The sequence below is a fragment of the Suncus etruscus genome, chromosome 19, assembly GCF_024139225.1.
Source record: "Suncus etruscus isolate mSunEtr1 chromosome 19, mSunEtr1.pri.cur, whole genome shotgun sequence".
NCBI classification, from domain to species: domain Eukaryota; kingdom Metazoa; phylum Chordata; class Mammalia; order Eulipotyphla; family Soricidae; genus Suncus; species Suncus etruscus.
The window spans coordinates 930,538-954,392 of record NC_064866.1 but is presented as its reverse complement, the minus strand read 5'-3'; the positions used below and the strand labels follow the sequence as shown (position 1 = coordinate 954,392).

The 23,855-nt window shown below is 52.9% G+C and overlaps 2 protein-coding genes and 1 non-coding gene across 3 annotated transcripts in view; 1 reads left to right on the top strand and 2 right to left on the bottom strand.

Moving 5' to 3' along the window:
* Positions 1 to 962: 962 nt before the first annotated feature.
* On the bottom strand, positions 963 to 1,098 carry LOC125997750 (small nucleolar RNA SNORA70). The gene has a single exon (XR_007491772.1). It is a non-coding gene; the product is annotated as a small nucleolar RNA SNORA70 (small nucleolar RNA).
* Positions 1,099 to 12,691: 11,593 nt separating this feature from the next.
* CERS2 (ceramide synthase 2) lies at positions 12,692 to 17,118 on the top strand. Its single transcript, XM_049765977.1, is given in 14 exon segments — positions 12,692 to 12,801; positions 13,025 to 13,198; positions 13,561 to 13,609; positions 13,611 to 13,679; positions 13,829 to 13,947; positions 14,162 to 14,219; positions 14,602 to 14,652; positions 14,857 to 14,949; positions 15,083 to 15,106; positions 15,109 to 15,213; positions 15,532 to 15,638; positions 15,873 to 15,903; positions 15,906 to 16,028; positions 16,164 to 17,118. Coding segments are annotated over 14 exon segments (1,152 nt in total). The 5' UTR covers positions 12,692 to 12,793; the 3' UTR covers positions 16,305 to 17,118.
* A 512-nt stretch (positions 17,119 to 17,630) lies between these two features.
* Positions 17,631 to 23,855, bottom strand: part of SETDB1 (SET domain bifurcated histone lysine methyltransferase 1) — a 51,864-nt gene continuing 45,639 nt past the window's right edge. The window contains 17 exon segments of the mRNA XM_049765972.1: positions 17,631 to 17,899; positions 18,060 to 18,148; positions 18,803 to 18,835; positions 18,837 to 18,911; positions 18,913 to 19,016; positions 19,515 to 19,680; positions 19,916 to 19,990; positions 19,992 to 20,049; positions 20,157 to 20,186; positions 21,330 to 21,430; positions 21,432 to 21,524; positions 21,526 to 21,747; positions 21,749 to 21,942; positions 22,650 to 22,659; positions 22,661 to 22,711; positions 22,713 to 22,787; positions 22,789 to 22,822. Of these exon segments, the coding sequence (XP_049621929.1) occupies positions 17,782 to 17,899; positions 18,060 to 18,148; positions 18,803 to 18,835; positions 18,837 to 18,911; positions 18,913 to 19,016; positions 19,515 to 19,680; positions 19,916 to 19,990; positions 19,992 to 20,049; positions 20,157 to 20,186; positions 21,330 to 21,430; positions 21,432 to 21,524; positions 21,526 to 21,747; positions 21,749 to 21,942; positions 22,650 to 22,659; positions 22,661 to 22,711; positions 22,713 to 22,787; positions 22,789 to 22,822 (1,528 nt within the window). The 3' untranslated portion in view covers positions 17,631 to 17,781.

The window sequence follows — 23,855 nt, the reverse complement described above, 5'->3', positions numbered from 1 at the left end:
TCCCCTGCATCACATATGGTCCCCCGAGCCTGCCAGGGGCGATTTCTGAGCGTAGAGCTAGGAGGAACCCCTGAGCGCTGCTGGCTGTGACACAAAAAAAAACACAAAATAAATAAATGAATAAAAATAAAATAAAATAGGGGCCGGGAGAGTTAGCGCTAGAGGTAAGGTGTCTGCCCTTGCAAGCACTAGCCAAGGAAGGACCGTGGTTCAATCCCTCAGCGTCCCATATGGTTCCCCCAAGCCAGGGGCGATTTCTGAGCGCTTAGCACGGAGTAACCCCCTGAGCATCAAACTGTTGTGGCCCAAAAATAAAATAAAATAAATAAAATAAAATAAAATAAAATAAAAATAAATGCCTCTAAAAAATATTATGGTGGGGTCCTGAGCAATAGCACAGTGATAGGACACTTGCCTTGCACATGGCCAATACAGGACAGATAGTGGTTTGAATCCAGCATCCCATATGGACCCCAAAGCTTGCCAGGACAACTTCTGAGCACTGAGAGAGGGGGTAACTCCTGAGCACTGCCAGATGTGACCCAAAACCACCCCTCAAAAAAAAAAAAAAAAAAGATTTATTGTGGTGGGTAGGATAGGGTGGTGAGCAGAGACCAGGAGCCCACGCCAAGGTGCTCAGGAGAGCAGTGCACGCCATCTGTCCAGAGGGCTCGTGCATCTGGATGAACTTGAGCCCACAGCCATCTGGGATAAGACACTTCTCGACCCCCATGTCCTGAGACTCATCTGAGTTAAACTTGGTAACCTGGTAAAGCCCCACTCCTTGGTGAGCAGGAAACTTGAACTTGGCCTGATGCAGAGCCTTAATCACATGTTCCATCCTTGCATCACATGGATGTGATGACTTGTCCTATATGGACTCTGGCTACAGTGCTCTGGGACTTGGAGCCCTGAAATTGGGGGCCACTGAGAGCCCATAGGAACACCTATAAAGAAGGAAGGACTCTCTCCAACGTCCCTTATTCAAGCCCATACAAGCCACAAGCTTCATCCACTCCCCAGGAAGCTGCTTCTGTCCGACCTTTACACTCGGGGTCCCCACGGGGCAGAGAGCACAGTAGACTTAATTGGCTGCATTTTTTAAAAATTTGGTTTATTCCTGGCTCTGTGCTCAGAAATCGCTCCTGGCAGGCTCAGGGGACCATGTAGGATGCCAGGAATCGAACCTGGGTCTGCTGTGGTCGGCCACGTGCAATACAATCTCTTGGGCCCCACCAAATTCTCTCTTGCCACTGCCCAACTGGCCACGAGAGGAAGTCAGGAGCCACAGAGCAGCATGTTCGAGCCCTCTAGTGGCCAGTGGAAGCGTGGAGTTTGGCTGGGGGTTCTGCAAAGGAGAGGCCGAACTTGAGATCTAGCCTCAGAGGTAGACCTGCCATGAGACCCAGGCCACCTGGGTGTTGTCTGGGAGTCCTGGGGGACCAGGGCCAGGATGGGAGCTGCAGGGTGCAGATGGCCCTTTTGGGTCCTTTCCGAGTAGCTTGTTTTTGTTTTTGTTTATTTGGGGGTCACACCCGGCAGTGCTCAGGGGTTACTCCTGGCTGTCTGCTCAGAAATAGCTCCTGGCAGGCTGGGGGGGGCGTGGGGACGTGGGACCATATGGGACACCGGGATTTGAACCGACCACCTTTGGTCCTGGATCAGCTGCTTGCAAGGCAAACGCCACTGTGCTATCTCTCCGAGCCTGAGTAGCTCGTTCTTTTGCTTTCCAAGCTGGTGCCTTGAGCCCAGCCTCGATTGCTAGGCTGTGACCTAGATTGCTCTCTGACCTCTGACTCCGGCAGCTTCAGCTTCTGGGTCTGGATGCCAAGCTGGCTTAGAGGAATAGAAAGGAGGGAGGGAGGGAGGGAGAGAGGGAAAGAGGGAGAGGGGGGAGATAGGAAGTTAGAAAGAGAGGGAGAGCAGGGCTAGAGAGCTAGCACAGCTGTAAGGCATTCGCCTTGCACACTGCTGACCCGGCACAGACCGGCATCCCATATGTTCCCTGTGCCTGCCAGGAGTGACTTCTGAGTGCAGAGCTAGGAGTAACCCCTGAGCACTACTGGGTGTGAAAAAGGAAAGAAAGAAAGAAAGAAAGAAAGAAAGAAAGAAAGAAAGAAAGAAAGAAAGAAGAAAGAAAGAAAGAAAAAAGAAAGAAAGAAAGAAAGAAAGAAAGAAGAGAGAGAGAGAGAGAGAGAGAGAGAGGAGAGAGAGAAAGAGAGAGAGAGAAAGAAAGAAGGAAGGAAGGAAGGAAGGAAGGAAGAAGAAAAAAGAAGGAAGGGGCCCGGAGAGATAGCCACAGCGGTGTTTGCCTTGCAAACAGCCGATCTAGGACCAAAGGTGGTTGGTTCAAATCCCGGTGTCCCACATGGTCCCCCATGCCTGCCAAGGAGCTATTTCTTTTTTTTTTTTTTTTTTTCTTTTGGTTTTTGGGCCACACCCGGCGATGCTCAGGGGTTACTCCTGGCTGTCTGTCAGAAATAGCTCCTGGCAGGCACGGGGGACCATATGGGACACCGGGATTCGAACCAACCACCTTTGTCCTGGATTGGCTGCTTGCAAGGCAACCACCGCTGTGCTATCCTCTCCGGTCCCCAGGAGCTATTTCTGAGCAGACAGCCAGAAGTAACCCCTGTGCACTGCTGGGTGTGGCCCAAACCAAAAGAAAGAAAGAAAGAAAAAGAAAGAAAGAAAGAGGGCCGGGCGGGTGGCGCTAGAGGTAAGGTGCCTGCCTTGCCTGCGCTAGCCTAGGACGGACAGCGGTTCGATCCCCCCGGCGTCCCATATGGTCCCCAAGCCAGGAGTGACTTCTGAGCGCATAGCCAGGAGTAACCCCCTGAGCGTCACCGGGTGTGGCCCAAAAACGAAAGAAAGAAAGAAAGAAAGAAAGAAAGAAAGAAAGAAAGAAGAAAGAAAGGAAAGAAAGAAAGAAAGAAAGAGACAAAGAAAAGAAAGAGAAAGAAAGAAAGAAAGAGGGGCCGGAGAGATAGCATGGAGGTAAGGCGTTTGCCTCTCATGCAAAAGGTCATCGGTTCGAATATCCCGGCGTCCCATATGGTCCCACCGTGCTCGCCAGGAGCGACTTCTGACGCATGGAGCCAGGAGTAACTCCTGAGCACTGCCGGGTGAGACCCAAAAACCAAAAAAAAAAAAAAAAAAAAAAGAAAGAAAGAAAGAAAGAAAAGAAAAAGAAAGAAAGAAAAAAGAAAGAAAGAAAAGGAGGAGAGGGTAGAGAAAGAGGGAGAGTGGGAAAGAGAGAAGGAGAGAAAGAGCCGGCTAGAGACAGTAGAGAGAGCCAAGAGTGAGGAGGCCTCTCCTTTTCTCAAGCTAAACTGTCAGGCCTTGGAATCAGGCCTCCAATCTAAGATCTAGATCAGTTTAATTAACATATTAAATACACAAAAAGACTATGGCGAGGCTGGAGAGATAGCACAACATTGGCATTTGCTTTGCCTGTGGCTTACGTCAGGAGGAGCCCGGTTCGATGCCCAGCATCCATATGGTCCCCCCAGCCTACCACACCCCCAAAAAATTGCCTGGTAGGTGATTTCTTGAGCGCTAGGGGTCCCTGAGTGTCACTGAGTGTGGCCCAGAAAACCAATCAATCAATCAATCAATCAAAAAGTTAAAAACAAAACCAAAACTATGACTTCTGTTTTTACCTTTCACCCCAGACCCTTAATTTTATTTGACTTTTTTTGGGGGGATTTTGACTATGTTCAGTAGTACCCAGGCGTTCCTCCTAGTTCTTGCTCTGGGCCAGAATCCAGCTCTCCTAACTCATGATTTCCCCATACATGTGATTTCCTCATGATTTCACATACATGTGAAAACTTGTTTTTTTTTCTTTTTTTCTTTTTGGTTTTTTGGGCCACACCCGGCAGTGCTCAGGGGTACTCCTGGCTGTCTGTTCAGAAATAGATCCTGGCAGGCACAGGGGACCATATGGGACACCGGGATTTCGAACCAACCACCTTTGGTCCTGGATCGGCTGCTTGCAAGGCAAACACCGCTGTGCTAGCTCTCCGGGCCCAGAAGAAACTTTTTTTTTTTTTTTTTAGTTGGGGGCAATACCTGGCAGTGCTCGGGGTTACTCCTGGGCTCTGTGCTCAGGGATCATTCTTGTCAGAGTTTGGGGGGGACCATGTGAGATTCTGGGGATAGAACCTGGCTCAGCCGCATACAAGGCAACTAACAGACCCCTGACAACGTTGGATTTAGGGGTATGTCTTAGTGACATTTGGGTGGAGCTGCTGGGGACAGACTTCAGCTTCTACTTCAGCATTTTCATTTCCTGAAAAAACTGGCACCGTATGATTTCGGAGTTTCATATCTGTTGGCGATTTGTCCTGGGGTTTTGGAGGAAGCAGAGCCAGCTGTGCTCAGTCAGGGCGTTGCTTCTCTTGGGGTTCAGAGGACCATATGGGGTGCTGGGGTTTGAACTCAGGCCAGCTGTGTGCAAGGAAAACGTCTTCCCCGTTCCTGATTCGCGCTTCTTGTCCCCAGACCTGGGACCTGAAGTCGTCTAGGCCGCCATGCTCTGCTGGCCACGCCACACCTCTTTACCGAGTAGGTTTTCTGACCTGGAGACGCTCAAGTTTCACAACTGGCACGACATCCGTGACTGTTCTTCCCAGGAACCTGCCTAGGTGTCTTAATATCTCCTCCTCCAGAAGGCGGCTGCAGTCAGTGATCTGACACTTTAGCAGTCCCTACAGAGGAAGTGACTCAGGCGGTACTGGCACTACTGACTGTCTCCTGACTGTGGGCACCATGGGTGCAGCTGTGCATGTTGGTTGGGGTGCTGGGAGGGCTGGTTGGGTGAAGTGGGTCACAGAGGGTTGCCGTCTTCGGAACTAGCTGACTGACTCCCGAGACCTTTGGCCCTTATCTATCTTCTCTTTAGTGCCTGGGGAGGAGTGCTCTTGCTCTCTTGCTCTCTCTCTCTCTCTCTCTCTCTCTCTCTCTCTCTCTCTCTCTCTCTCTCTCTCTCTCCTCTCTCTCCCCCTCTCTCTTCTCTCTCTCCTCTCTCTCCCCCTCTCTTCTCTCTCTCCCCTCTCTCCTCTTTCTCTCCCCTCTCTGTCTCCCTCTCTCCTCTCTCTCCCCCCTCCTCTCTCTCTCTCTCTTGGTATATCTCTTCTCCTCTCTCTCTCTCTCTCCTCTCTCTCTCTCTCTCTCCTCTCTCTCCCCTCTCTCTTCTCTCTCCTCCTCTCTCTCCCCTCTCTTCTCTCTCTCCCCTCTCTCCTCTCTCTCTCTCCCCTCTCTGTCTCCTCTCTCTCCCTCTCCCCTCTGTCTCCTCTCTGTCTCCCTCTCTCTGGTCTCCTCTCTCCCCCCCCTCCCTCTCTCTCTCTCTCTCTCTCTCTCTCCTCTCTCTCTCTCTCTCTCTCTCTCTCTCTCCTCTCTCTCTCTCTTTCTCTTATCTTTGTTTTTCAGGTTGGGGCTATCTGACTTCTAGCTTCTACCCCAAAGCTTTACCACACAGGCTTTTTTTTTTTTTTTTTTTCCTTTCTGTTTTTGTGTGATAATCAGAACTGTTCTGGGGATACCCCCTGACTCAGTGCTTGCTTCTGAAGGTACTTGGAAGGCCACATGATGTCAGAGAAAGAACTGGAACTCCTGCAGGGCAAAGCATGACTTCTACTAGTCCTTTCAGCTATCTCCTTGGCACTTCCCACTACTTTTTGTTTGTTTGTTTGCTGGCCACACCCAGAGGTGCTCAGGGTTGCTACAGGCTATGAGCTCAGAAATCGCTCCTGGCAGGCAAGGGGACCATATGGGATGCCGGGATTTGAACCACCGTCCTTCTGCATGCAAATCAAACACCCTACTTCCATGCAATGTCTCCGGTCCTAGGTACGGTTTCTGAGCACAAAGCCAAGAGTACCCCGAGTGTTGCTGGGTATGGCCCCCTCTCCAAAAAATTTAACTGGGAGGGCTCCAGTGATAGCCCGGGTCCACCCGAGTTCCACCTCTGGTTCTGCGTCACTGGAGTCCCTGCAACATCCCTGGCTGTGACCTAGTGGTCCCCAGATCTGCGCATCACCGCATTGGCCTACACATGTGTGTTGAATCTCATTGGAAGTGACCCCTGAAGAGCATTGATTGAGGCCCCCCACTCCATGTTAAGTCGCCCCCAGTTTTCCCGAGGAATCATTCAAAAGTGGAAGGGAGAGGCCCAGAGACATAATTCAGTGGGGAGAGCACTTGCTTTGAGTAATCCCTGGCTGACTTGGATTTCATCATCTTTTTTTTTTCTTTTCTTTTTTTTTTTTTTTTTTTTTGGTTTTTGGGCCACACCCTGTGACGCTCAGGGGTTACTCCTGGCTATGTGCTCAGAAGTTGCTCCTGGCTTCTTGGGGGACCATATGGGACGCGGGGGATCGAACCGCTGTCCGTCCTAGGCTAGCGCAGGCAAGGCAGGCACCCTTACCTCCAGCGCCACCGCCCCAGCCCCCTTTTTTTTTTTTTTTTTCTTTTCTTTTGTTTGTTTTTGGGTCACACCCGGCAGCGCTCAGGGGTTCCTCCTGGTTCTGTGCTCAGAAATCGCTCCTGGCAGGCTCAGGGGACCATATGGGATGCCAGGATTCAAACTACAGACCTGCATGCAAGGCAAAACACCTTACTGCCATGCTATCTCTCTGGCCCCCAGGATTTCATCATCTTATATAGTCTCCAAACCTTACCAGGAGTAATTCCTGAGCACAGAGTCAGGAGTAACTCCTGAGCATCACCAGGTGTGGCCCAAAAAACAAACAAAAAAGTGTAGGGGAGGTTTGAAGTGATTGTACAGGGTTAAGATTTCCCTTGCGTGTTGCCAACTTTGATGCATTCATTCCCCAGCACCCTTTTGGTTCCCCGAGTTCTGTCAAGAGCGATCTCTAAGCACAGAACTAGGAATATAAGCCAGAAGAACCTTGGAGAATGGTCCTCAGTGCCTGCCAGGAGCAATTTCTGAGTGCAGAGCTAGGAGTAAACCCTGAGCACCACCGGGTGTGACCCCAAAAAACCAAAACCAAAACCAAAAAAAGAACCTTGGAGGATGGACCCCCTAAGTCCCCCCCATATAATCTGCTAAAAGGCTGCCTGATATGTATGTGGTCTTGGGTTCAATTCTTAAAACCCCAAATAAGCAAATGGGGTGGGACTAAGAGATAGCACAGCAGTAGGGCGCTTGCCTTGCGTGCAGCCCAGCCGATCTAGGATGGAGGGTGATTCAAATCCTGGCATCCCATATGGTCCCCCAAGCCTGCCAGGGGTGATTTCTGAGTGCAGAGCCAGGTGTAACCCCTGAGTGCCACCAGGTGTGATCCAAAAACAAAAACAAATAAACAGAAAGCAAATAGTACCTGCTAGGGGCCACAGGAAGCTTGGAAAACTGCCCAAGAAAAGGCAAGGGGTGGGGTGTGGTGAAGGTGGGACAGTTCAGGTAGGTGGGTCCCAAAGGCACAGGTCTTCTCTTTAGGGCGTGGGGAAGGGACTCCGGAAAGAGGTGGTGGTGAGGAGCCTTTGGAATTGAAAGTCTGCCGGAGGTCACAAAGGACTGGTGAGGCCAGTCCAAGATTATCTGGTAATGAGGGCGCAGTCAGCCTGGGGCCAAGGAAAGAAAGCAGGCCGAGGTTGGTGGACAGAGACTGGCCCGGCCTGAAAACAGACCCTTGGGGCCCGGGCAGCCAGGCAGGGCTGGGGAGGCCACTTTTCCAGAACTAATGAAGTGCTTGCATGTCCTGGCTTTTGCATATGGGACCCCTGGCTGGATTCAATCCAGAAACTGCACTGCACACCCCCCTGTTGGAAGGGACCCCCAGAATTCCACCGGCCGGGCTCAGCAACAACAAAATCAAGACTGCGTAAACAAACTGGAAAGCTTATCATCCTTTGAGGCTTCAAACACCAGTTGTCCAGAATAAACATGCCATAACCAGAGTGGAGGAAAAGCACTTTTTTTTACTGACCATTTCCCTCCTTCTCTCCTGTTCTTGGGGGGGGGGGTGTCTCACAGCCACAGGCACCCCACTCTCCTCCAGCCTAATTCAGCTCCAGGCCAGGAGCTCTTTCTCCCTTGGATTTTTATTTATGAATTCCTAAATAAAGGAAGTGAAGGGCGAATACAAACAATCACAAATTCACCAAATAAAGTGGGGTGTGCGTTTCGGCGCGCGGCCAAGAGGGGGGGGTCCTGGCGCATTTTTGGGGTGCACAAGCATGCTTCTGGGATCAGAGAGCGGGGAGGGAGGGAGAGGAGTCTCCCGCACAGGGACAGGAGGTCCCTGGGGTGTGGGGTCCCCCCGTGGGGCGCTGGAGGGAGTCCCCCACTGGGTGCGCCTTGGGGGCCTGGGAGGGCCGCGCGCTCTAGGCCGGGTTCCGGGGCGGTACATCTGGGCCGGGCCGGTGCGTGCGGGGTCCGGGGCGGTGCTGCAGGCCGGGCCCGGCCGGGGAGGAGGAGGAAGGAGGCGGGCGGAAAGGGGGAGGAGAGGCCGGAGCCTTGCTGGGGGGCCCCAAGCTCGGCGCCCAGACTTGGGAGCAGCGGCCCTGCCCGGCCCGACCACCAGGTGAGTGTCGCCCTGGTCCAGTTCGGGACCCCTGGGGTGCCTTGGGGACCCCTGGGAGCCGGGGATGGGTGCGGCGGGGAGGGCCCCGGGCTGAGTGTCCGGCTGGGCAGGCGCGCATGGCGGCGGCCGGGTGGCAGGGCCGGACCCCAGGGTGCGGCACCCCAGCCTCCCCACTCCCTTGTACTCACCATCAGGGTGAGCAGGTCGGGGTCCAGCAGGTCCCCCGGAGGCCTAGGCCCCGGCACCCTTTGTCTGGGCATGGGGGACTTAGGGGGGGTCTCCAGTGGCACCCCCAAGTCAGGACTCCAGAAGCCCACTTTGTGCGCCCTGGGCCTTTCCGCGTGGCGGGCTGTGGTCCTGGGTCTCCCACCAGGCCGGGTTCTGAAGGCCCCGGCGTGTCTCTATGCTGGTTGGGAAACAAGGGAAGGCCTAGCCTGGCCCCAAAGGGTCCCCAAGGCCCGGCCCGGACCGTTATGGGGTGTGTGTGTGTGTGCATATATGTGTGTGTGTGTGTGTTTGTGTGTGTGTGAGCATGCCCGGCCTTGGAGGGGTTGAAGCTGCTGGTGAAACTGGTTTTTCTGTGTCCCAAATGGGGTAATTAGTGACCCGAGGCTCCTGCTGGCACGTAGTTGGCTGCAGGTGTGTGCGTCTCTGATCTTTAACCTGATTTGGGGGTTCCTCTCCCCAACGGTTAGGCTCCCTCCCCACGCTCCATGCTCAGGTACATCTCCGCTGCACTGCAGGCTCCAGGCACCCTTGGCTGTACTGGGGAAAACCTCCAGCCCGGCCCTCAGATCTGCACCGAGGTTCCCAGCCAGGTTTTGGGGGGCTGGAGATGGGCACCTAGCTCCAAGAGTAATTGCAGAAGCGTCCCGTGGTCCCTTGTCACCTCTGTGTCTCCAGCCCTCCTCTTCCAGGGTTTCTGTGCAGGCCCCTGTGGATGTCCCTGGCTAGGTCTGATTTGGCTGTGGCCTTTCTGCCTTGCCCACCCATCCCCAGGTCCTGTCTTGAATGCGGTGTCAGGAGCAGCAGGGGTCCTTGGTGGGGCCCCCCCCCCAGGCGACCCCATCTTTGGTGTGTCTGTATCCTGTACCCCGACACTCCTCTGGTTGTCACTCTTATTCATTCGCAGGCTGCTGACTGTTGCCTGACAAACTTCTCAACCTGAGAGATTTCAAGCCCACTTCCACTTTATTTTATTTTGTTTTTTGGGTCACACCCAGCAGCGCTCAGGGGTTCCTCCTGGCTCTACAGTCAGAAATCGCTCCTGCAAGGCTTGGGGGACCCTATGGGATGCCGGGATTCCAACCACTATCCTTCTGCATGCAAGGCAAACGCTCTACCTTCATGCTATCTCTCCGGCCCCACGCTTTTTATTTTGGTTTTTAGACCACACTCTGAGGTGCTCAGGGTTACTACTCCTGGCTCCAGAAATCGATCCTGGCAGGCTCGGGGGATCATAGGGATGCCAGGAATCGAACCTGGCTCTGTCCTGTGCAAGGCCAACACCCTGCTGCTGAGCTATCGCTCCTGGTCCCCTCTTTATTATTTGGGAGGGGGGCACATCTGGTGCTGCTCAGGGCTTATTCCTGGCTCTGCACTCAGGGATCATTCATTCCTGGTGAGGTTTGGGGAACCATGTGGTGCCAGGGACTGAACCCACGCAGGTTGAGTGCAAAGGCAAAATTCTATTCTTTAGTCCCTTTTGTGGAGGCTGTGTGCCTGCAGGAATGCCCACACCCCACCCACCCACCCCTCTTTATTTTTTTTTTGGGACACAGACACACACCACCCACCCTTCTTTTTTGGGTTTTGGGTCACACTGGCAGTGCTCAGAAATCACTCCTAGCAGTGCGTAGGCACTACATGGGAATGGGAACCAGAGTCAGTTGTGTAAGGCAACGGTCGCACTGTGGCACAGGCCCCCAGACCCTCGTTTCCACTTTCTGACCCCGTTACAGTGTGGCCTCCAGGCCACGAGCCAAGGGACTGTTAGGGTGTGAGAATCCTTGGCCCAGGCTCCCTTTTAGGCCCTTCCATCCCCATGTGTCTCCACCTGGAAGGTCTGGGACCGAGCATGGGGCTGGCCGGGGCCCCTGCTCACGTTCCCAATGCCCGTGAAATCCATCCGACTCTGCTGGCCCCGCTCCAGCCTCTCCAGTGTCTCTGCCCCCCCCCACCTCTTCTCCCCATTTTCTGTATGTAGTGTGGTATGGTGTGGTGTGGTGTGAGGGAGTGGTTTCTGTGAGTGGAAAATATCTGCCGTGATTTTTTTTTTGCCACCAGAAAGAAAATCAAGTCATTGTTCTTCTGGGCACCAGGGCAGAGAAGCGCAGGGACTGTCTCCCTGGGCCTTTAGTGGGGCCCTTTTTTGTGCCCCAGCCTTTGTTCTGAGATTCCCTTGCTGGGCCTGGCCTTTTGGTGCCAAGGCGCTCCAGGACAGCCACTGAGAGTGCATACCTTGACTGTCTGTGCCCACAGGAGCCCCCCTCTTCCTGATGCTGTTGAGCAGGGGGTGTTAAGTGTTTGCAGCCTCCATCTCTTTGAGCTCTCTCCCCGGCTCTTTCCCAAGTTTGCTGGACAAGAAGAAGGTGGCTAGCTCCTATGGCCAGCAGGTCCGAGAGCTCCCTGTCTGGGGGGCTTGCTCTTGGCCATGCTGGCTTTCTGCCTCCCTCTTTAGGGGTAAAGACAGGCCAGGACGTTCGGGATTTCCACCAGCTCTGAATCTTCACCACCCAAACCCCCTAGTGAAAATCTCCTGTGGCCAGGGTGGGACAGACCAGTAGTGTAGACAACTTTGTCAGTGACTTGAAGCCTGGGGGCTAAACCTCAGGCCTTGTTAGGTTAAGGATACGCAGAAAGAACAGAACTGCAGAGCCCGCATTTCTTTTTTGTTTTGGGGTCACACTCCTGGCTTTGCACTCCTGGCACTCAGAGGACCAGAACTCAGGGATGCTAAGGATGGAACAAAGGTTGGCTGTGTGCAAGGCAAACACCGTGCCCACTGTACCATCGCTCTGGTCCCTGAAGGACCAGCATTTAGGCCTTCGGCTTCCTTGACTTGCTTTCATTCTTTTTTTGCCACACTTGGCAGCGCTCAGAAATCACTCCTGGCGGGGCTCAGGGGCATATGGGGTGCTGAAAGGCAAGCGTCCTACCCGCTGTATTCACTCCAGGCCCTGCTTGTCTCCATTTCTACAACTTTTCACTTGGAAAGTTTGAGTAGGGGAGCTACAGAGACAATACAGAGGGTAGGACACTTACTTTGCATATAGTCAGCCCAGTTCCAATCTCTGGTCTCACTTATGGCCCCTGAAGTCACCAGGGTGCTTCCTCAGAGTCAGGAGAGCCCCTGAGCACTGCCGGGTGTGCCCCCCCCCCCAAAAAATTAAAAATTCTGATGGCAGTGGTGTGGGGCGTTTCCTGTTGGAGAGCCTTGTTTAATGTAGTTCCTTTTGCAAGGTTTCCCATCTCTTCACTGGTTCAATATTGATTCTGGCCGAGTTTGGGGCAGGGGCAGCACTTCAGCAGTGCGGCCTGGAATGTGTGTGTGGGATCTGGGAGAGCTGACCTCTGATTTCATCAACGCTAGGTGGAACAAGAGGGTAAAGTCCTCGAGCTGGAATACAAACCCGTTGACAGACCCAGCGGGATTGCGCAATGCTCCGGGTTGGGGGTAGTGGTGGGTGTTGGTGGAAGAGCAGCTGGAGGGGCCTTCTGCTCTGGCCAAGAGGGGACCCTCACTTTGTGCAGTGTCAGCCTGCTGACCCAACAGTGTGGTGCAGCTGCAGTGGGTGTAGCTCATGCCAGCTGCTGAGGTCCAGGGTGCAGGGCCTGGATAGAAGCCATTGGTTCCACCCAAGCAGATCTTCCCCCTTGGGCAGGTCTGGATCCTCCATCGTTCCGTACAGAGCCATCTCTTGAAAGGCCCCTCACCACCACCCCCCCATCTAAAGTTGAGTTGACCCCCTTCGTAAGAAATCGCTCCTCATCTATCAGACGTCTTGATCTGCCTTGTCATCTTCACCCGTTTTTGGTGTGGAGCCACAGGACATAATCCTGGCTCTGCACGCAGGAACCACGCCTGGCAGGTGTCCGGGAGGCCACCTGTGGTGCTGAGATTTGAAACCTGGGTCAGTGGTGTGACTGATTAGCTAGTCTCCTGCGGGTTGCTGCTTTACTCCTGGATTTTCCTTGGGAACTGATGCCATGGTTCTCCACAGCAACCTGGGCTGTGCAGAGGGATGGAAAGGTTTGCCCAGCAGTGGAGCTTCCGTTCCTAGAAATCTGTTAGAATGTTGGAGCTGCCTTAGAAGAGGGAGTTGACTTGTCACCTCCTTGGATATGTGACTAGGTCCAAACCCATTCTTGGGGTATGGCCCTGCACCTTTGTCGGGCCAAGAACATGCCTGTCTCATGCCCCGTACGTAGTTTGTGATGCCCCCTGACCGTCTCCCCTCTCTTACCACGTCCAGGATGCTCCAGACCTTGTACGATTATTTCTGGTGGGAGCGGCTGTGGCTGCCCGTGAACCTGACGTGGGCCGACTTGGAAGACCGAGATGGCCGCGTCTACGCCAAAGCCTCAGACCTCTACGTCATCCTGCCCCTGGCCTTGCTCTTCCTCATCGTTCGCTATTTCTTCGAGCTGTGAGCACTCACTGCTTCTTCCTCGCCTTGGCTGCCCCTGCCACTGACCTGCTCTCTCGTTGGCTCTGGTGGCCGGACTTCTGCTGCTGTGTGTCCCCGAGTGAAGGCAGCATTGTCCTCCTGCAGTGTTGGCACCCCCAGGCCCTTCCTTGCCATTGTTGTTTGTTCTCACCCTCTGCCCTGCCTGGTCACTAGTGAACACAGGCAGCTTTGTCACAGCAGTGGGCAGCGGGAGGGAAGTCCAGGGAAAACTGAGGCCCAAGCAAGGTTGTCTGAGCTCGTCCGTAGGCCTTTCCCTTCCCGGCTGAGGGGTTCCCACCAAGGTGCCTCGGAGGAGTAAGCTCCTCTTCTCCCTTCCCCAGATACGTGGCCACGCCACTGGCTGCCCTCCTGAACGTGAAGGAGAAGACCTCGGCTTCGGGCCTCTCCCAACCCCACCTTGGAGCACTTCTACCTGAGCATCGGCAAACAGCCTAAGCAGGTGCGAGCTGAGCCGGGCCTGGGGTCAGGAGGGGGAGAGAGGGCTGCGGAGGATTGCAGGGATGCTGCCAGGTTTTGACTAGGAGCGCACACGAGTGCCAGGCAGCGCCCTGTCCCGGGGCTAAAGCGAATGGTCTTCACCACGTCCAGGCCGAGGTGGAGCTCCTGGCCCGGCAGACCGGGCTCTCTGGCCGCCAGGTAGAGCGCTGGTTCCGCCGCCGTCGCAACCAGGACCGGCCCAGTCTCCTGAAGAAGTTCCGAGAAGCCAGGTGGGACAAGTTGGGGGCCAAGGCAACTGGGGGTTGGAGAATATGCCCCCCAGAATTGCTGGGTGGGCCTTAGAGTCTGTATGTCAGCAGAGGTGGACTCTGGCTAAATGGACACCATGACTGCTCTTGAAGGAATGACTAGGTGGTACTTGGGGGCTCTGGGGAAGGCTGTGCCATTCTCCCCATCCTCCAAGCCCCATCTCCCCTTTTCCAGTTGGAGGTTCACATTCTACCTGGTTGCTTTCATCGCTGGCCTGGCTGTCATCATGGACGTGAGTAGGCTAGGAGGTGGAGTATGTTCGCTGGTGAGATGGGTCAAGGCGACGGAGCTAGGATCCCATTAGGGCATTCAGCTTGGTCTCCCATCCCCCAAGACCCTCAAACCTGCCAGGAGTTATTTCTGAGTGCAGAGCCAGGAGAAAGTAACCCCCCGGTCATCACCAAGCGTGGCCCAAAACAAAACAGAAAGGAAAATTAGGATCCCATGTTGTTTGGGGGCCAAGGCTTTACTACTGGATCTGTGATCAGAGCTCACGCCTGGTGGAGCTTGGGGGTCCCTAAGACCTGTCAGGGATGACCCTCAAGCATGTTCCCCACTATAGAATGGCTCCAGCTTGGACCCCTCTTTTAACCTCTCACCTTCTCTGTCTGCAGAAACCATGGTTTTACGACCTGAGGAAAGTCTGGGAGGGCTATCCCATACAGGTATGATGAACACCCCGATTCCTTAAACAGAGGGTGATTTAGGGAATATTACTGTGGGGCAAGGATTTGTCCCAGGAGAGGGCCTGAGATCTATGACACAAGGCAGAGGGTTGAAGCTGGGGCACGACATCAACCTGGACATATAGGCTGGGGTAGAGAAGTGAGGCTCTGGGGTCCTGAACGCCCCTCTCTGCTCTTCCTCAGAGTACCATCCCTTCCCAGTATTGGTATTACATGCTCGAACTTTCCTTCTATTGGTCCCTCCTCTTCAGCATTGCTTCCGATGTCAAGAGAAAGGTAAGTTAGGGAGTGCACCGATCAGCCTTGGAGCCCCAAAGCCAGTCTTGGGATGGAGGGTCCCCGGTTTCTGGGTACTGTGGAATGTGTGAACTGGGACGGGGTACAGGAGTTTCCTGTGACTCTTCTGCAGGATTTTAAAGAACAGGTCATCCATCACACGTGGCCACCATCATCCTCATCAGCTTCTCCTGGTTTGCCAACTACATCCGTGCAGGGACTCTCATCATGGCTCTGCACGACTCCTCCGACTACCTGCTTGAGGTCAGGCTTCTGCACCTCCCACTAAACCTGGGGCCCTGGTGCAGGTTCTCCTGTGGCTTTTTCCTGAGGGATAGAAGCTGGGCTTCCAGCAGGCACACGTATCATCTGTCCCGGACTGTTTTGTGGGTCACCATGGTTTCGGACCGCTGGTCCTGAGGCTTGCATCTGGGGCTCCCGCATGCAAAGATTGTGTTGCATCTGAGCTGTCTCCTCAGACCCCCTCTTTTGCCACCGGGGCTGGGTGTTGGCTGGTGGGGACCGACTAGGGACAGTGCTGGAGGGTCAACGTCCTTGGTGATGGCGGGACTATCTGTGCAGTCAGCCAAGATGTTTAATTACGCGGGATGGAAGAACACCTGCAACAACATCTTCATCGTCTTTGCTGTTGTCTTCATCATCACTCGCCTGGTCATCTTGCCCTTCTGGTAAGTGCGGGGATATCCACTCACCTCTCCATGTGAAACCTTCTGCACTCTTTTTTTGGGGGGGGGCCACACCTGGCAAGTGCTCAGGGGTTCCTCCTGGCTCTGCGCTCAGAAGTCACTCCTGGCAGGCTCGGGGGACCACCGTTCGTCCTAGATCGGCTGTGTGCAAGGCAAGCGCCCTGCTGCTGTGCCATGGCTCTGGCCTGCGTTGACTCGTTTCCTTTCCATCCCCAGGATCATGCACTGCCACCTTGATTTACCCCTTGGACCCTCTATCCCGCCTTCTTTGGTTATTATTTCTTCAATGCCATGTTGGGAGTGCTACAGCTGCTGCATATCTTCTGGGCCTACCTCATTCTGCGCATGGCCCACAAGTTCATAACTGGAAAGGTAAAGCTGTGTCTCCAGATTGCATGTTCACGTGCAACACGACTAGAATTACCACAGGCCCCTGGAAGTCGGGCGGGCAGAGGCGAAGTTCAGGGGTCTCAGGGACGCGCAGTAATGCTGTTTCCCTTTGTACAGCTGGTAGAAGACGAACGCAGTGACCGCGAGGAGACAGAGAGTTCGGAGGGGGAGGAGCCTGTGGCCGGGGGGAAGGCGAAGAACTGGCCCCTCGCCAACGGCCACCCCGTCCTGCACAACAACCACCACAAGAAGGACTGAACCCATCTTCCGGAGGGAAGGAGAAAGCTGAAGATTCCAGGACCGATTGAGTTCTTGGGGCCCCAGCCCTGCCTCTTTGTCACCTAGTTGCCTTTAAGCCAAATGGTAGCCACCCTGTCCCTGGGCAGAGGAGAGGCTGGCTACATCCTGCCACAGGGCGGAGGCCTTGCTGGCCTCTCTCCACCCACTTGTCCTCTATTGCTTTAAGTCTCCCCTGCTCCTGAGGTGAGCTTACAACTGACATTCCTTATTCGAAATTGGCCCAAGCTGTCTGCCTTCAACTCCCCGACTGACTCCAGAGCCAGGATCAAGCCTTACTGTCCCACCCGGGGCCCCATTCTGCCAAAGCTGGACCAAGGCTCACTTCTCTGAGGAGCCCGAAGCTGAGTCGATGCTTCGATGCTAACGAACCAAGGGTAGGAGGGCACGCACGACTGGCCCTGCCCTACCTCTGCCAAACAGTGGGACCTTCGCGGGGACTGTTCATCAGGCCCCCTTCTCTGCCAGCACCCCTGGAACCACGGGCCCAGTAACCCACTGCCTCTTCCTTTGACCACTTCCCCTAGGCTAGCTAGTTTGGAGTAGAGAGGCAACTAGTTTTATTTATTTAAACGTTCGGGGGTTGGGTTTTAAAGCCGGAATGACAACTAGCACCTGGCATTCGGTAGAGGGACCACTTTAGACCAAAACGTATTGTCGACGTTTTTAAAAAAAATTAAAATATATTAAAGATCCAAGAAAAATACGGCAATAAGTGTCCGAAACTCTTAGGAACTGAAAAGGAAGATGAACTAATAAACTGAGTCTTCCTCACGTCTTCCTCACAGTTCTGACATTTTTATTGGTGTGTATGAGAGTGTGAGTGAGATTTTGGGCCACGCCCGCCCCTGGGTGGCTCGGGAGTCATTCTCAGGGATGACGGGGGACCAAACTGTGGCCTCCCACATGCAAAGAAAACACCCAGCCCTCCTGAGCCATCTTTTGGACCTTATATTTCTCGCTTTGTATGCCAATGGGAGAAGAGCAAAGGCAGAGAAGGTCTGAGATGCGTGCCCCACGAGTGAAATGGGAAGTGGGGATGGGCAGGCCCGTCAAGCAGAGGATGGAGCCCAGGGAAAGGAAATCAAAATGAAATCGGTTTTTGTTTTAACATCTTGTTAAAAGACTGAGGAAACAATACAAACCAGGTATAGTAAATGCACAGCCCTCGTTCTAGGATTCGTCTGTGAGACACATGAACACTGGAACAATGGGGATGGAGAGATGAGCAACAGGAGGGCTGTGGGGAAGAAATGTCTCCCCACCTGCCAGCGCTGGGCAGCAAGGAAGGACTCGCCTTCTAGCACCACACTGGAAGAGGTCTCCTGTCCTCGCTACTGGCACTAGGCAAGTAGCGTGACTGGAGACAGGAAGACCCAATTCCTGAGGAAAGGACAGTTCTGGGGGGGTAGAGGAAGACCTGGAAGGAGGTGGGCCCCTAGAGAAGCCGTCCTCTGCACTCGATGGCCCCACAGCAGCAGAGCAGCTCCTTGCCCTCCACACTGCCCACCTCGTAGTTGTAGTCCCACGTAAGTTCTGTGCCAGCTCGAATTCTCCTGAGGAAGGGAAGGAAAGGATGAGTGTGAAAGGGGGTACATCAGCCAGGCCCCCCGGACCCCAGATGCAGGAGGGACCCGGGACTTGCTACCATCCCTGTCCCACGCCAATCCTGGGTCCCTTCTACCCAGTCCCCCATTCCTACTCCCTCTTACTTACTTGCTGGCAAAGAAGGCCACCCAGGGGAAGCGAAGATCATGGGTATCCACGAAGACGTTCTGGACAAACAGGTTAGGGCTGCAACTATGCTGCGGATTTAAGGGCAGGATGGAATAAGAACCAAGGAAACAGAATCTGGCCTGTGGGGTGAGAACTGGAAGGAAAACAAGGGCATCTGATCCTTCCCATCTTAGGAGAGAGTGTGGAAAGAAAGCTAGTTCTTTCCTTGTTGTTGCTTTTTGGGCCACACCCGGTGACGCTCAGGGGTTCCTCCTGGCTATGCACTCAGGAATTGCTCCTGGCTAGGGGAACCATATGGGACGCCGGGATCGAAATGCGGTCCGTCCCAGGTCAGCCACGTGCAAGGCAAATGCCCTACCGCCTGCACCACCGCTCCGGCCCAGAAAAGCTAGCTTTTTTTTTTTTTTTTTTTTTTGGTTTTTGGGCCACACCCGTTGACGCTCAGGGGTTACTCCTGGCTATGCACTCAGAAGTCGCTCCTGGCTTGGGGGACCCATATGGGACACCGGGGGATCGAACCGCGGGTCCTTCCAAGGCTAGCGCAGGCAAGGCAGGCACCTTACCTCTTGCGCCACCGCCTGGCCCCAGAAAGCTAGCTTTTTAAGATTCTTTGAAAAACACGTCTAATATGAAAAAGTGGGTTTCTACAACTGCTAAAAAGAGTCAGAAGCTTGGTGGCCCTGGGAAACCTCAGCAGCTGGTGGGGAGCAAAAGGGTCTCACGTTGAGGTAGCGGCCCAGGTTGCCCTCAAGCTTTGGCGTCGATGATGTAGCAAGATTCCTCGCCGTCGTAGAACTGGCGCGTGTTCTTGCGAACAGGGGTGCTCTCCCCCCTTCTCCGCAGATGCCAGGTTGGTTGATTTGATGGCGATCCCGTGGGTTGACTTCAGAGCGAAACCCCGGGTTGACTTCACCGCCACTTGGCGCTTTGTCTGGCCTGGACAGTCAAGAGAATGGGATCAGGCCTGTTCCCACTCGATTCCGGGTCCAGCCCTCCCACCCCCTGCAGTGCAGAAGCTGGGATTCTGAAGATGAAGCAACTGTACAGTGGGAGTGGTAGGGCCCTTCTTGCATTCAGCTGACCCAGGTTTGATCCCTGGCATCCCGAGCGCCAACTGGTGTGGCCCTAAACGATTGGGAATGTTGCTACGAACAGTACTGGATACGTCAGATAAAGAAACTGAGGGCAAATAGGGAGCTAGGAAGAAGAGCAGATGGGGATTTATGTAAGATGTCGCCAGTCTCGGAGAGCGGCTAGAATGCCACCCAGGCGATGCTCCAGCTGACTCAGATTCCCCTGCCCAATGGCTTCCCAACGTTTGCTCTATCTCTGAGCCACATGCTTGGCCCCCTGACCTACTTCTATGATCCTGAGAAGGACCCTAACCTAGTTTGCCCACCGTTCTTATTCCTAGAAAAATGCGGCCCGTACTACCGGACATGTTCTTCTTGTCCTCAAAGTCCTCCCCTTCGGACCCAGAGGAGATGGTCTGGATGTCATCGCTGTCCACCGCAGTGGCTGAGGTCTGGCCAGTAATCTGTTTTCGGCTGGTTCCACTCTCACCCTCACTTTCTGTGCTGCTGGAAAGTGTCAGAACGTCCTGAGGAAGCAGAAAGGTGAGAAGGAAGAATGAACACGGAGAGGCTCATGGCCTTGCTCTTACCTAGGGCCAGGTAAGAAGGGGTGGGACAGGAGCAGAAGATTCGCTGCTGGATGACAAAGGAAGCAGAGATGCCAATGCAATTAATTACTACGGTGGAGCTAAAGACTGGGAGGTGAAGAAAGGTTCTTTGACTCAGGACTCTGCATAAAGCAACCTGAGAGGGGCCACTCACATCTGGGTGAGACCGAGCAGAGGCCAGGAGCCTTCGGCTCTGGTGCAGGCTCGTCTTACTAGGTGGACGGCGCAGGTCCTTCGGTCTTCAGCGGAGCAGGATTATAACCATAATTTCTAGAGTTCTCAGTAACTCTGGTTAGAGAAGGGGGGGGGGGGGGCAAAGTTACTGTCCTTCTTTTAAGCTTTTTTTTTATAAGTCCAAATGCTGGTTGTAAAAGAGGTAAGAAAGAGACACTTACAAAGACATCTTGCTTCGGTCATCGGGGGTCCTGGGAAAGAGAGCAAGTGAAGGTTTCCATGTTTCAAATAGTTTTCCAGGTCTTGGGCAACAAATGCAGTTATTAGATTTAATCTCAAACGCCCCCACCAAAGATGCCAGCTAGTGAGAAGGACACTAGAGGAAGTGTGGCACATGCAGACATTACCCTGCAATCTGGCAGCAACCATTCCAGTCCCTTCTGGGATTCCTAGGTAGGTGTCCTTTGACTCTTTCTCAAAGACAGGGCATAAACATGCTTGAGGAAAGCACTCGGCAGAATCTTAAAAGGACAAGGAGTCCAACATATTAATAATGATTCAAGTTTAAAAGAAATAATGATAAATTGCATTGACAATTAGGAAAAACAACAACACAACAAAACATCCATAAATCTTTTGCTCCAAAATTAACCGGATATGTCCACCCCCACAAACATCCTTGCTAGGTTGATTTTAAAATGATCTGATTCTTGGGTCAGAGAGTACTTCAGTTTATAAGCTACAAGCCCTTGCACGTGGCTGGCCCCTGAATAATACATACAAACGTACAGTCCCCCAAAATACTGCCAGAAAATGATTTCTGAGCTGTCCAGATAGCAAGCAGTTTAGCCACCCCCTCACTCCCTGCTCAACGCGGTTTTCTTTTTTGGGTTTTGGGGTCATGCCCAGCAGTGCTCAGGGCGTTACTTCTGGCTTTTGTGCTCGAAATTACTCCTAGCAAGGCTCAGGGGAACCAACCATGTGGATGCCTGGGGATCAAACACACGTCGGTCTAGTGTGTGGCAAGAGTCTCTACTCACGAGTGCTCTTTGCTCTGATCCCTTCTAAGCTTTTTCTTTGAGGGGGGACCGCGGGGATGGGAATGGTGTATTACATACATGCTGTGTCTCTCGGTAGGGCTCAGGGGCCCTTGGGTTGGCACAGAGGCAATCATCTACCTGCTGTTCTACCTTCCCGACTCCCAAACTTTTGTTTTATAAGGTTTTTTTTGGCTGAACAGATTTAATCTTCCAGCATACCCATATGGCCCCCAAGAAAGCGGCACCAAAACAAAAAAAGACCGGTGAAGACTCCAAGTGCGATGGTGTCAAGTGTGGTGTCGTAACACACAGTCTACACAAGAGAAAAGACACTGATGTGGGTCTCCTAGCCACTGCTGGCTTACCTCTTTCTTGAATGGCTTGAGGTCTCCGTCATCCTTGAAGACTTTCTCTGCCTCCCCTTTACCTCCCCCGCCTTCACTGGTCTTAAAGGAATGACCGGCTGTCAGAGTCACCGAAGCCACTTTCACTGACATTGTTGCAGCTCAGCCACGAGGCCACCTTGTTCTTCGGAGTGTCTTCGGAAGAAAGGTGGCTTGCAGCCACCTGCAGGAACTGCGGAAGGGATGGGGATATGCGGGGGACCAAGGTCTGGGGGACGGGAGTCCTTGGACATCGTCTCTGACGATCCGTTTTCCTTCTGGCCTCGGGTCTGGCGCCGGGTGGCGTAGCTGCGCCACACCGAGCTGGTGCTGAAATCTTCGTCCTTACAGAAGTTATCATCTGAGCTATCATCGTTGGACTCTTCGGGGATCCTCCGTGCCACTATTGCCATCCTCCTGGTCCTTTAAGTCGACCCCGCTGCTGTCCGAGGAGCAGGGGGCATCGCTCTCGTAGCCTTCCTTGAAGTTCTCTACGCTCTCGATATGGTCCAGGTTGGCGAAGTATTCATCACCTCCATTTCCAGGCCCCTCCTTGTCAGCAAAGTCATCCGTGAGGATTTTACCTAACACGGAAATTACGAAATTCTTTTAAAAATAAGGATTACGGGCCCGGAGAGATAGCACAGCGGCGTTTGCCTTGCAAGCAGCCGATCCAGGACCAAAGGTGGTTGGGTTCGAATCCCGGTGTCCCATATGGTCCCCCGTGCCTGCCAGGAGCTATTTCTGAGCAGACAGCCAGGAGTAACCCCTGAGCACCGCTGGGTGTGGCCCAAAAACCAAAAAAAAAAAAAAAAAAAAAAAAAAAAAAAATAAGGATTACACAGCCAACCACCTCCCTACCAGCCCCAGGCATAATGCCTCTACGGTGGCCTTGACCCCCGCTTCTCTTCCCCAGAGTCTTAACTCTAAGCAGAGAGCTCACTTTTTGTTTTAGGGCCACACCAAGTGATGCTCAGGGATCACTCCTAGCTCTGTACTCGGGTGTCATCCTGGCGGTGCTCGGTAGGGACCATCTGTGGGTGCTAGGGATTGAACCCTGGTTGGCTTATGCAAGGCAAGAGCCCTACCCCCTGTACTACTGCTCTGGCCCTAAGAAATCACACTGTCTCCAGCCCTCTTCTCTTTCTTGTCCTTTCAAACACTCCAGTCCGTTCCTTTCCCACCTGACAGGCATCTCATGTTCTCTAGAGAAGAAAATTTTAGCTTCTTCCTAGTCCTAACTCCCCAGTTCAAGCATTTTATATTTACCCTCTCAGCCTTCTCACCCAACCTGCATAAATTACAGACAAAGGAGCCTTTCGCGATGTCATCCAGGCAGCGGATCCCCCAGCCCCTTGTTCTGCGTCTTGAACAGCTGCAGCCGGACCTGCAGTCCATGCTGCACCAGTCGGTTTGTGCATATGTTTGGAATCGCAGTTGCAGCGCTTGTTGCACTCATAAACTCTGGGAGGTCAGAATAAAATCAACCACGATACGATTATTTATTAAATTCACAGAACTGTGAAAATTCTTAAGACATACATGTTTTTAATGGTAGTAACTTAAGCAATGATCTAAGTAAGCAGACATAGAGAACTATTTCTGTGTTTGATTTGGGAACAAATCAAAGAAAAATAGTTCAGAAGGAGAGAAAGAAGCTAGAGTCCTACGGTTACTGATAATGGATACCAGGCTGCCTAACACAGGAAAGGCCAAGCAAACTAATGCAGACCCATATGAAAGCTCAGTGCTCAGTACTCCACGGCCAATTCCCACAGCACCCCCCTCCCTCCATCAGTGATATGGGCCTATGAAACAAATAAACAAGCAAAAAATAAAGGGACAAGAGACAGGAAGAACTGGTACTCAAGTTCATGAACTCAAGTTTCTTTTGGGAAAGTGGGGTTTTCACTGTTTGGTTTTTTGACCCACATCCGGTTGGTCTTCAGGGTGACTCTCGGTTCAAATGCTGGAGGGCACCTTTGTAGTACTGGGAACTGAACCCAGGCAGCCTGGACCACAGCACACAGCAACCACTTTCTCAGCTAACTTTCTCTCTGGGGGTTTCGGTCACACCCACCAACACTCAGGGGTTACTCCTGGCAGGCACGGGAGACCAAATGGGATGCTGGGGATTGAATCGGGGCCGGCCTGCATGCAACACAAATGTCCTACCCCCTGTGTTTATTGCTCTGGCCTAACAATTATTTTGAAAGTAAACTGATCAGAAAAGTCTAGCCACACATCAATATCAAAGATAAAATTCAGATTAGATGAAAATTCATAAATACTTATACATTATAATAAAAGTATTCCCTTATTTTAATATATCTTAATAAATTTTAATATAAACGTAATATAAATGTATTCACATTAATAACGGGAAAATAAAAAATAAAAAAATATATAAAAACTCAAAAATTTTGTTCATTTTGGTGCCATACCTGGCATTTGCTTAGGGATCACTCCTACCAGCTGTCCTATCTCTTCAGTTCCC